Genomic DNA, 13,311 nt, shown 5'->3' with positions numbered 1-13,311 from the left:
AAAACATCCCCCACACCATTACACCACCACCACCAGCCTGCACAGTGGTAACAAGGCATGATGGATCCATGTTCTCATTCTGTTTACGCCAAATTCTGACTCTACCATCTGAATGTCTCAACAGAAATCCAGACTCATCAGACCAGGCAACATTTTCCCAGTCTTCAACTGTCCAATTTTGGTGATCTCTTGCAAATTGTGGCCTCTTTTTCCTATTTGTAGTGGAGATGAGTGGTACCCGGTGGGGTCTTCTGCTGTTGTAGCCCATCCGCCTCAAGGTTGTGTGTGTTGTGGCTTCACAAATGCTTTGCTGCATACCTCGGTTGTAACGAGTGGTTATTTCAGTCAAAGTCGCTCTTCTATCAGCTTGAATCAGTCGGCCCATTCTCCTCTGACCTCTAGCATCAACAAGGCATTTTCGCCCACAGGACTGCCGCATACTGGATGTTTTTCCCTTTTCACACCATTCTTTGTAAACCCTAGAAATGGTTGTGCGTAAAAATCCCAGTAACTGAGCAGATTGTGCAGACGTCTGGCACCAACAACCATACCACGCTCAAAATCGCTTAAATCACCTTTCTTTCCCATTCTGACATTCAGTTTGGAGTTCAGGAGATTGTCTTGATCAGGACCACACCCCTAAATGCATTGAAGCAATGCCATGTGATTGGTTGATTAGATAATTGCATTAATGAGAAATTGAACTGGTGTTCCTTATAATTCTTTTGGTGAGTGTAAATTATTATTGCTGTTATTAATTTAGCACTGTTAATTGACTCACAGGAGGAAAATTGCACTTACACATAATATCACTTATCTGAAAGAATGAACGTGCCGTTCCATTGGTAGGGAGTGACGGACCTTCACATGGATTATTGCCGTTCAACGATTCACCAGAAGAGGGCAGAAAACCTGCTTGGAGAAATCACAGTCGATGTAGACGTGCCAATTCAGAGGTACCACATCGAACACATGCACTTTTTGTGGTCTGTGTGCTTGGATTTTAACAATGAGGCTCTCTGACTGAACATCTTTTGTACAGGGATGTCATCGTGAGACAGATGCAAGCATCCCTCTGTATAGGCGCTTTAACTCTCACAACACCAGAGGTACACACTGTATAACAAGCTCACGGGAACTAGTCCGACAACTTTCACCCGATCAATGTGTCTTCTGTTGTGTTAACTCTACAGGACAGGGGTTCGTGGAAAGCTCGACTTCTGGTGCAGTTCCTCCGGACATAGACAAAGACCCCATCCGTCTGCTCGACCTATCAGGGAATGAGCTGAGCAATCTGTCCTGTTTGATGGATGTGAGCTCTCTTAAGCGACAGATCGAAAACCTTCTTCGGCTTGATCTGAGTAAAAACAGTCTATCAGAGTTTCCCAGTGTTCTCTGTCAGGTGTGTGGAAACATTAAATCAGTGTGTTGTCAAAGTTAACCTGAAACGGCATTCAAAACCCTTTCTGTTTCTACAATATCCTCAATGTTTCTGTGAACATGTTAGTTACTATCGGTTTTAGTACTATGATCAAGCAGAACATAAATGAAATGATGTTAAGTTCACTTGTGAAGAAAGAAGTATGCTTTAACATACTTTTAAAAAGAGTTCATGTTATGGGAATGATATACTTTAAAAGAATATACGTAAGTGTGAACTGAATGTAATGTGTTCGGACGCTTAATTGCAATTATATAAAATGTATTATAGTCAGGGTTACTTGAAACAAAATAAACCTTAACTGAAATAAATTAAAATATTATTGATTTCAGCTTGTTGCCAAAGCAACATTTCTCATTTTCATTTAGTTTGATGTACGATCAAAGGTAATACAATAACACTGATTATAGTTTATAAATGTATAAAATTTTATATATATATATATATATATTATATATAAATAAATTATATTATATAAAAATATATAAATAAATTATTTTATATATATATATATATATACATTATTATATATATATTATAAATATATACATTTATAAATTTATATTACATGCATATATCTGAATTTTAGAGTGCTTTTTAACCCACTGAAGTCATAGCAATATGGGTAAAGGGTACTGTAATTTCATAAAGTGAAATTTGTGTGTCATGTATTTAAATATATTTGTAATTACAAATCTTTTAAGGAAGTTGCAGTTTAGTACATTCAAATTATTAACTTGAAATGTAGTCAAATAACACACTACAATTAAAATCAAGTGTATGTGCTTTAGATTGTTAGTCAATCAAAATTAAATATATTGCTTTAAAGCACTCCAAACAATTTTTTATTATAATGATTTTGATAATGATAAAAAGCTGTCAAGAGTTGCTGTGCAAACAGTCTTAAATAATAAATCCACACAGGGAATACACAACCACGTAAACTGAAAAATTGAACATTAAAGGAGTAGTTCACTTTAAGAAAAAAAAACGTTTGCTGATAATTTACTCTCCCCCATGTCATCCAAGATGTCCATGTCTTTCTTTCTTCAATCGAAAAGAAATCAAGGTTTTTGATGAAAACATTCCAGGATTTTCTCCATATAATGGACTTCAATGGGAACCAAACGGTTCAAGGTCCAAAAGACAGTTTCAGAGCAAACTGTTCAAAGGGATTTAAACGACACCAGACAATGAATAAGGGTCTCATCATGTGAAATGATAAGAATAAATAATTAAAAATAAAAAATGTTAAAGTTTTATAAGCTCAGATACTCGCCTTGCTCTGTTCTGTGTGATTCTCCTGTTCGAACTCAAAATCAACTCAAAATGAACAAATCTTTTTTCTCAGTCAATTTGTTCATTTCGTTTGTTGAATGAACCAAATGACTCGAAAAAAGATTCGTTCGTTTTGATGAACGAGTTCGAACAGGAGAGTCACAGAACAGAGCAAGGCGACCATCTAAGCTTATAAAACTTAAACTTTTTTTATTTTTTTAAATGAGCGATCGTTTTGCTTGATAAGACCCTTATTCATCGTCTGGAATCGTTTAAAGCCCTTTGAACAGTTTGCACTGAAACTGTCTTTTGGACCTTGAACCGTTTGGTTCCCATTGAAGTCTATTATATGGAGAAAAATCCTGGAATGTTTTCATCAAAAACCTTAATTTCTGTTCGACTGAAGAAAGAAAGACATGGACATCTTGGATGACATGGGGGCGAGTAAATTATCAGCAAAAGTTTTTTAAAAGTGAACTACTCCTTTAAAACAGAAATACAAACATATATGTGTATATGTATATTTTTAAGATTTGAAACAGTGGCCCAGTTGTAATATTATGATTGTATAAATTGCATACAGTATATAAAATAGTTATTTTCTTTTCCTTAGAGTTTAAGAAGTCTAACCCGTCTAGATCTCCAAGGGAACCAGTTGCAGTCTCTTCCCGGAGAACTCCTGCGTTTGCCGGCTCTGAGCGCGCTCAATGTGTCACACAACTGCATCGGTCCACTTCTGCTGCTGGACCCGAGTGTGTGCAGTCCATCCTTACGCCAGCTCAACCTCTCCTTCAACCAGATCACCGTCTTCCCCTTCCAGCTGGGCCAGGCCACGCGCCGAATGGAGGAGCTCTCGCTGGAGGGGTGTGTAATGGGGCGATGGTTGTATAGTGTGTATATATATTGTGGTTAGGGATATACATAAGTGTATGCACATATCAACAGTGAACTATTTTCCCCCCAGCAATCAGATATCAGAGCTGTCTCTCCCTCTCTGTCTGGCTGAATTGAGAGTTTTAGATGTCAGTAAGAATCAGGTTAAAATGGTTTCAGACAACTTCCTCACTGAATGTGTCAAGATGGAAACGTTCACCGCTTCTGTTAACCAAATCAGTAAGTCTGACAACTCTTCACAGCAAACACGAATCAAAATTCCTGATTTTTCCATTTCATCAAAATATATTAATGCGTTGGCTATGCTGCAAGAGCTATTGGCTAATTTCTGTTTAGTAATTGTTTTAGACCAGTGTTATTTTACAGTTATTTTTGCTATTATATTGATATTTTTTGTATTTTCAGTTTTTTTGTTGTCATTTATCGTTTTTATTGCTTTTTTATATCTCTATATCATTTAATTCATTTTGTTTTAGTAATTTTACTACTTCAACTTCATGAACTTTTTTCAGTTAGTTGACAAGACAACATTGCTAATTTTCAATTTAAGTTTTAAAGTTATTCATTAAATACTTGTATTTTCATTAATGGAAAACATTAAAAACACCTGTTTTGGAGAGTGTTGCAGCCTTCCTAAAATCTTAACAATAGTTTACTCTGTAATTTAATGCCAGTTAACAGTGCTATAATAGACATTAACACGTATAGTTACAGCATTAATAACATCTGCCACAAATGATATTGGCTGCTTACTTTTCACCATCCAATCAATTCACATCGGATAAAATCAAATATATCACTTTACACGTTTTAAATGTTGTTTCATGAAAACTAAGATGGAGAATCGTGTTTATTGTTTCTGTTGTCTTGTTTTCATACAGGTTCATTGTCACACCTTCCCTCAAAAGTAACCACAATTAAATTATCAATGAACAATTTTACAAGTGTTCCAGAAATAATCATGAACTTGCCATCGTAAGTGTGTTTTCTCTCTCTCAAATGTACTTAATAATAACAATACAACTTCTGATTTACAAACAGCTCCTGTGATATGCTTTATACATTTTACATCTAACAATAATAACAGTATGCAGTAGTTCTACAGATGATGGCACCAGCTCCTGATTTGGCAGCGCTGGGGGAATTTTTAATTAGAATTTCTTAAAATTACTTTGCATTAATAAGTGCAATTACTTATAATATTACATTTTTTATTTATTGGAAATTTTACAGTAAAGTACTGAGCTTTAATTGAGTTTGAAAAGCTCAAAAATATTCTACTCTTATTAAACGTACCAGTTCCCTTTAGTTGTCGCTCCGAGTTCCGTCGGATGACGACGAATGGGGTTTCACTTAGAAAGCCTATCGACTTTGAGTATTACAAAACAAGCCAATGGCAAAGAAATGCCATGGGTGTGCGGATTTTGCATAGGGTATCGCCGCCTTACCTCGTGGGTATAAAAGGAGGACCCGGCAATATGCAGGTATGTTTTCGCTTCGGAGTTTTGACTATCTTCTAGACGAGCAGCTTCCAGTCAGTGTTGGTGTGATGGCGAGTTCCAGCGAGTTTCATATTCCTGCCTGCTGAACTGAACAGCATGTGTGTTTCTCCCTGGGCGCTTCAGCACTGCTGCGAGCTATTCTCTCACAAAAAGAGCGTGCACGTGGTGCGTGGTATTCTGATAGATTCAGCTGATGGGCGGGAACGCTGTTTTGACGTGTTTGGGCTTCGATCGCGCTCAGACAGCGCTCGTGGGTGTATCACGTTCTCGTGACCACCCCAATATAACGGTAGAGACTCAATGAGCTCAATAGAGTGAGAGTCCCCTCATCCACACCCCGATCTATTTTTCTCCACGTGAGATAATACTTGGATAATACTAATGACCTAAGACGGCAGGTCTGGAACTAAACCGACGAAAATTCCTCGGTCCGCACCCCGTCTTTCACATTGCAACCCACGTGGTCCCGAGTGAGGTCATTAGGTCCCCCGGCTGATGAAATCATGTATATCGCCGCATCACAAGGTGAGCTGGAGTCCTCTAGAGATGATGGCTCATCTGTGCTGCTGTCCTTGGATGTGCTAGCATAACGAGTTTGATCCAGAGTTCACAGCTATGCTTTCCCAGGCTGCCGCGAGTATGGGGCTTGTGTGGAACCTTCTCCTTTGACTTTTCGCAACTGCTCAGTGGCCTCTTCCGCCTTCCCCCTTGGGTTCCCCCTTGTGGAGTGTATCGTGGCAACACTTATGTGTCCCCACAGCGCCTCCACCTAGCGTGGCGATCCCAAGCAGCTGATTCAGGACGCATCATTGAGCTGCCTGCCGTCACAGACCTTGCTCTACGAGCGATGAAGGTGACCGCACGCTCCCTGAGTCAGGTGATGTCCACATAGGTTGTCAGACATCTCTAGCTTAACCTGGTTGATGTGTGCGAGGCTGAGTGAACCCGTTTCCTCAAATCCCCCTTATCCCAGGCTCAGGGTCCCAGTGCTCCGGCACCTAGCTCGTCTGGGCCTTCTTGGCAACTGGGAAAAGAATAAACTTTGCCCCTGGGTAGAGGATCTCTTTTCTTTCGACTCAGTTGCCATCTCCACTCAGCCACTGTTGACTTGCCGGCAATCAAGCACAAGAGTGCGGTTCCACTGAAGTTATTTCAGAGACTCCTGGGGCATACGGCATCTGCAGCCACGGCAACGCCGCTCAGATTGCTTCATATGAGACCGCTTCAGCTTTGGCTTCGCGCTCCGAGTACCAGTTTCTCCGACCTGCTGTTAGACCTTCCCCCCGTAGTTGAACCTCAGTTTCTACAGGCTTGAGTGTCATTAGAATGAGTTTCCAGGCACGGGCTCAGCTGATTTGGGATCAATTCGGGATGCACAGATCTGTTTGCCTCCCACGACTCGTCCCACTGTGACCAGTTTTACTCCCTGTCCAAGGGCATGCTCGGCACGGATGCATTGGTGCACAGCTGGCTGCGGGGCCTGTGCAATTATGCATTTCCCCCAGTGAGCCTCGCACTGGCCCTGTGCAAGATCAGGGAGGATGAGGAGCAGGTCATTCTGGTTGCGCCACACTGGCCTAACCAGACCTGGTTCTCCAAACTTGTACTCCTCGCGACAGCACCTCCCTGGCCATTTCCTCTGAGGAATGACCTCCTTTCTCAGGGACGGGGCATCCTATGGCACCCTCATCCTGATCTTGGAACCTCCACGTGTGGCTCCTGGACGGGGTAGGTTTGAGTACCCTACCACCAGCGGTGGTGGCTATCATCACTTCCGCTAGAGCGTCGTCCACTACACACGTCTATGCGTTGAAGTGGAACCTCTTCATTAACTGGTTCTCTTCTCACTGAGAAGACCCCCGGAGATGTTTGATCAGTGTTGTGCTTTCCTTCCTTCAAGATGGTTGGAGTGAAGGCTATCTCCCTCCACCCTGAAGGTCTATGTTGCCGATATTGCCACACACCATGACCCTATCGAAGGTAAGTCTGTGGGGAAGCACGACCCGATCGTCAGGTTCCTGAGAAGAGCGAAGAGACTGAATCCTCCTTTGCCTCTTCTCGTTCCCTCTTGGGACCTCTCAGTGGTTCTAACTGCCCTGCAGTGTGCTTCCTTTGTGCCTTTGCAATCAGTGGAGCTTAAGTTCCTGTCAAGAAGACAGCGCTCCTTGTTGCTTTGGCCTCCATCAAGAGGGTAGGGGACCTGTACGCATTCTCCGTTGACGAATCGTTCCTGGAATTCGGGTCGGCCTACTCTCACAGGATCCTGAGACCCCGGCCTGGATATGTGCCCAAGGTTCCTACCACTCCCTTACACTCCCGCCTTGGCACTGCTCTGTCCAGTACGTGCTCTTCGTGCCTACGTAGACCTCAGACCAGCTCTTTGTCTGTTATGGTGGGAAGCTGAAGGGAAAGGCTCTCTCCAAACAAGGGTGTCCCACTGGATAGTGGGTGCCATTGCTTTAGGCATACCAGCAGCAAGGTTGTCCATGCCCCCTTAGTGTGACTGCCCACTCCACCCAGAGTATGGCATCCTCTTGGGCTCTAGCGCATAGCCCTCGCTAACAGACATCTGCAGAGCTGCAGGCTGGGTGACACCTTACACATTCGCCAGATTCTACAATCTCTGAGGGGAGCCTGTGTCCGTCCATGTACTCGTTTCAACCAGCCGGTACTAGGACCCGCTCAGGTGTCTATACGTGCGATTATTCTCCTCATGTGAGCCTTGTAAGACCGGAGTTCCTCCAGCACTGGTGACGCCGACGCCAGTGTCTATTGCCTGCATGTTGGCTAGGTGCCTCCCATGTGCATGATCCCTCCCCTGAGCGACTCCCACATGTGTATTTCCACCGTAAGTCTCTCTGAGCATGTGTCTTTCCCTTGGCAAGCCACCTTGTCACCCCTTGGGTTGAAATATTTCACCTGCAGCTGGACACCCCAGTGTTTCATCATATGCTTCCTTCAGGTCATATGAGTATTCTTAAGTCCCCCCCTCCCTGTGGGTTGGCAGTAATTGCATATTTCCTCTAAACTATGGGATTTGTTCCCTAGTGTATCTTGGTATTCCTGTGCTAAATAGGAGTCCTTCGTCCAGGCCAGTCTCACGTCAGGGATCTCAGATTTACGCAGGGCACTGGAAGACAGCTGTGAAGATGGCGTGATTAGACTGGTAACCCCATTCGTCGTCATCTGACGGAACTCGTGTGACTACGAAAGCGAACGTATCTTGGTTACGTATATGTATCCCTCATTCCCTGAGTAGGGAACGGATGCGTTCCGTCTTCCTGCCACCTTCCGCTGTACCGCTGGAACAGCCGAGTTCAGTCTTGGCTCCTCAGCGAAGAAAAATACCTGCATATTGCCGGCGTCCTACTTTTATACCCATGAGGTAAGGCAGAGATACGCTATGCAAAATCCGCACACCCATGGCATTTCTTTGCCATTGGCTCGTTTTGTAATACTCGAAGTCGATAGGCTTTCTAAGCGAAACCCCATTCGTCGTCATCCGACGGAACGTCTCTGTTCCCTACTCAGGGAATGAGGGTTACATGCGTAACCGAGACGTTTTCTTCGATAAGATCATGCTTAAGTGGCCGACTGCTTCAGTGATTATAAAAGAAGCAATCTTTACTTGATTTGTGTGTAATTCAGTCACAGTTTGATAAAGTGTTCTTTGTGATGACTTGTTTTCCAAATATTGGATAAGCGAGTGGATAAGTCAATAAGTTCTTGTTGCAATAAGTTCTCTGGCACCATCTACTGGTTGTAGAGGAAATCTTTTTTTAAATGAGTGTGTTTTTTTTCTTCTATGAAGTGTTAGTTTACTTGCTACAAAGTGTTAGTGTTCTGACATGTTTAAACTTTTAGTTTTACAAATTATTACATAATCATTACATAATCATTTAAAAAAAAACTAAAACATTTCGAACTTTGAAAAGCTGGAAACGTGTGAAGCGTTTGAAAGCCCTTGAAAATTGCTTGAATTTCACTCTCAAATGTTGTACAAACCCTGAGATGAATACAAATAATAAAAAAAACCATTCTGCCACAATGCCGTGGTTACAGTTAGCGTTACACATTTTTGTAATCTAAGACTTAAACATTATCCTTTAAAATCTTACATGAGACAGTTTTGCTCGAGATTGTGCGCTGAAATTACAGATTGACAGACATTCCTAATCAATCATCACCTCTCCTAAAGTATTAATAAGTGTATCATTTGCATACAAAGATGCTGTTCATAAAGCCTCACTTGTTTTGAACTTGGAACTCTTTTAACACGCGTCTTTGTCTGTTAGTTTGCGTTCGGTGGACATGAGAAAGAACAGCATTAGTGTTCTTCTGGGTCCAGCTTCATGGGTCAGTGTAAACCTGAGAGAGCTGATGTTCAGTCATAATCACATCTCCACACTCGACCTGAGCGGCCCGGTGTACAAGTGGGCCCGACTGGAGAAACTCCATTTAAGCTCCAATAAACTCACTGAGGTATGATTCATATCGCTGTCTGACTCAATGACACACTGTGGTTTTGGTCTGTCTTTGTGCCTGAAAGGGTTTATTTGTAATAAAATAATGAGAAGTAAGTGTTTTGTGCTTTTGTTCTTTAGATCCCTCCTCAGATTGGTATGTTGGAGGACCTGACGTCTCTAGATGTCAGTCAGAATGAAGGTTTGCGCTCTTTCCCCGATGAGATGGGAAAGCTGGTTCATTTATGGGATCTACCTCTAGACGGTCTGCAGCTCCAGCTGGACCTCAAACACATCGGAAGCAAAACCAAAGACATCATCAGGTCTACGTCTAAGCATGTCTCTTTTAGATACTGTCCCTTTAAATACTTTATGTAATTTAGCTTTTATATACATCATCAGTGACCATATTTCTATAGAGGGTATGCGCGTGACGTCACCGTCGGCCGGAGTGCCTGCAGTTACTCACAGTGAGTGGCAAAAAGACTGAGCGGCTGTATTTGTTTTCAGCGTGAATGCCGCGAAAAACAAACACAACACATATAAAGTGGGAAAGAGCTTTGCGATTGACTGTTCAACTAGATTTGACAAAAAATCAGAGGTATATTTTTACAGACTGCTATAGAAAGAGGAGCAAATGAAACAACTGGACTCCAGTCAGTGAAAGCTGGATTTGCAGTTATCATTTTGTGTCAATATGCTGAATTTAGGTGTAAAACCATACCCGTATATTATTTAGTATTGTTATATATATATATATATATATATATATATATTAACAACTCATCAATTAACTATTTATCATTGCGTATTCTGCATTATTGGATGTTTTTGAATAAACTCTGACCAAAAAAAAAAAAAAAAAACTAAAGTTTTAGGGCTGGACGATATGATGACATATATATATATAGGCTATATATAACACTGATATAAGTGATCACCCGGATTTAGACCTACCTATATTGTATTTATATAAAGCGTTCACAGGCAAATTTGCTTTATGTTTAGGTCTATATTGCTTTTATTTCCCCGGTGTCGAAATCAGGCAAACATGAATGTCAGGCAACACGATTCCTGGCCGCATGTCAATATCCATGGATAACTGGATCTTTAGTAAGTTGTAAGGAACACTATATTGAGTCCAACATTTAGTTTAAATTGATAAAATTGTTCGTTTTAGTCGCATTTTCGCAGTTTCCCCTATTAAATCCAGTCACGCAGCAGATCTTTTGCCGCTCAGTCAGGCTGAGGGGGGTTGTGGCGGGAAAGTGACGTCAATGCATTCCCTCTATTGTTTAGAAGTGATCATTGGCATTTTATTTTGTTTTTTATTTGTTTTTATTTGTTTTTTTGTTTTGTCTTGTCGGAATTGGCAGATGATAATATTAGATATTATTTATCTAGATATTATTTTATAGATATAGTCTTATGAATTTACTTAAACCTCTGCATGTAAACCCCTGGATTTGCATTACAGTGTGTTTAGTATTCAATAATTTTTATAGTGCAGTTTTATAAAATTACCTATTAAATCAGTTTAAAATATTGTTTTGTTTTTATGATCTAAAGTTTAAAGACAACATGACATTTAAATTGTAGTCCTTGTCTATTCCTAACACGTGTGCTTCTAAAAGTTGATTAACCCTCTGATGGTCCTCGGTCACTTCTGACCGAATAATTTTCTGTTTTGAATTATTAAAAATCACAGCTTCATCGGAAGGTTATGATACTTGGTGACTTTTTTAGCATTTGGTGTGTGAATACAAAAAAAAAAAAAAAAATTGAGGTGATGATCCGGGCATGCTAAATGGTCGTAAAAAAAATAGTCACACTCGTGGTCTTCCGTCAGAAATGACTGACCCATAGGAAATGAATGGGAAATTTACAAAAAAACAAAAATTCTCGGAATTTTTGTTTGTACAATCTACAAATCGGCCACGATTCTTAAAAGAAGTATACCGCAGTAAAGGGGTGACACTCTACAACATCAAGAGTGCAAAAAATGTACACCCACCCACACACACACACATACAAACACACTTTTATACACATACACACCAATAAATTCAGACTACAAAAAATCTGTTTTGAGTTTTTAAAAATCACAGCTTAATCGGAATGTTACGAAACTTGGTGACATTTCTGGCATTAGGTATGTGAACACATTAAAAAATTGAGTTTGTGATCCGAGCATGCTAAGTGGCCGTAACAAAATTAGTCACGATTTTGGTCTTTGGTCAAAAATGACCCCCATAAGAAAATAAATGGGAAATTGACAAAAAATCACAATGTACAAAAGTAAAAATTTTACAATTTTTTTTAAAATAAGAAATAGTTTTTATATTGTTTCAATTATATATTCAAATCCACCACCAAAAAATAAATAAATAAATGTTTTCATAAACAGCTGGGGAATTCACATGCTTCTCCATAGAGAGCTGTACATACCATCTAGTGGTTACACCATGATTCTACGCTTTTTCTCTATACTGTAACCAAATTGTGCTAATTTTCTTCAAAAAATATATTTTTTTCTGAAGGCCTGGACTCTATATTAAACAAAATACTGCATTAAGAATAAAATATATATATATATATATATATAGAAAAATATATATAAATTTCAATTGAAAAATAGACCATAAATATTCCATAAATATTAATAAATTCAATCAAATTGTCTCAAAATACTAAATTAAAAATAATAAATATTATAGAACAAAAATAAATTGCATTGGTTTTACTGGGATAGAAGAAGTTTCATTTTTAGGCCTCCGGTCACTTCTGACCGGGAAGGCCCAGGACGTGATTCATCAGAGGGTTAAATAAACTTTTAGCAGTAATACACTTTTTTAAATCTCTCTTCCGGGAAAAAGGGCAAAACATTTTGAGGACTCATCTTGGACAAAGGGGTGTCTTCAATTTTTTTGCCCAACAGAATGCTCTCTAGAGTACTTATGTCCCTCCCTCTAATTACGCATTTACATTTATTCATTTAGCTGACGCTTTTATCCAAAGCGACTTAATTGCTATACATGTCAGAGGTCGCACGCCTCTGGAGCAACTAGGGGTTAAGTGTCTTGCTCAGGGACACATTGGTGTCTCACAGTGGATTCGAACCCGGGTCCCTCACACCAAAGGCATGTGTCTTATCCACTGCGCCATCACCACCCCAAAATCTCCATCCGCCCCTAAATAGCAGTACCGTGATCGTTGTGGTTCTTGCAGGTTCTTGCAGCAGCGTCTGAAGAAAGCTGTCCCATATTACCGCATGAAGCTCATTGTGGTGGGCAGCCCGTGTAGCGGGAAGAGCTCTTTGATTCGGCAGCTGATGAGACTCAAGCGCTCTCAGTGGCGATCCGATCAGCACACCATCGGCGTCCGCAACTGGGCCGTCAGGAACAAAGAAAAGAGGAACATGCAGCTGAATGTTTGGGAGCTATCTGGTGAGCATCTACATCTAAATCAGTTGTGGGAAAATATCATCATGATTGCAGATTTTCATCTTTCTATGTTTGTGCAGGTGCTGAAGAATGCAGTGGCTTTCACCCTCACTTTATGAGCTCCAGAGCTCTCTATCTAGTGCTGTATGACCTGAAGAAAGGACCCAGTGAGATAGACACCATAAAACACTGGCTCTTTAACATTAAAGTAAGTTTAACCTTTTACTCCTTCCTGCAAGCACAGAAACACATGTTTTCACAACATTTTTACATCATGTACATGTACATTA

At 40.6% G+C, this 13,311-nt stretch overlaps 1 protein-coding gene across 3 annotated transcripts in view; it reads left to right on the top strand.

Moving 5' to 3' along the window:
* Window positions 1–13,311, top strand: part of lrrk2 (leucine-rich repeat kinase 2) — a 90,561-nt gene that overhangs the window by 34,498 nt on the left and 42,752 nt on the right. For all 3 annotated transcript variants that reach the window (XM_089127719.1, XM_089127718.1, XM_089127716.1), the window contains 10 exons: window positions 850–956; window positions 1,043–1,109; window positions 1,194–1,402; window positions 3,333–3,583; window positions 3,684–3,832; window positions 4,495–4,588; window positions 9,411–9,597; window positions 9,720–9,901; window positions 12,807–13,024; window positions 13,102–13,229. In XM_089127719.1, coding sequence (XP_088983845.1) covers window positions 850–956; window positions 1,043–1,109; window positions 1,194–1,402; window positions 3,333–3,583; window positions 3,684–3,832; window positions 4,495–4,588; window positions 9,411–9,597; window positions 9,720–9,901; window positions 12,807–13,024; window positions 13,102–13,229 — 1,592 coding nt within the window. The remainder of the gene's footprint in view (window positions 1–849; window positions 957–1,042; window positions 1,110–1,193; window positions 1,403–3,332; window positions 3,584–3,683; window positions 3,833–4,494; window positions 4,589–9,410; window positions 9,598–9,719; window positions 9,902–12,806; window positions 13,025–13,101; window positions 13,230–13,311) is intronic.

This window comes from Pimephales promelas, chromosome 25, assembly GCF_988280905.1.
Source record: "Pimephales promelas chromosome 25, fPimPro1.hap1.1, whole genome shotgun sequence".
In the NCBI taxonomy this organism is placed as follows: Eukaryota; Metazoa; Chordata; class Actinopteri; order Cypriniformes; family Leuciscidae; genus Pimephales; species Pimephales promelas.
The sequence above is the reverse complement of the archived record's forward strand: the minus strand, read 5'-3'. Positions and strand labels throughout refer to the sequence as shown.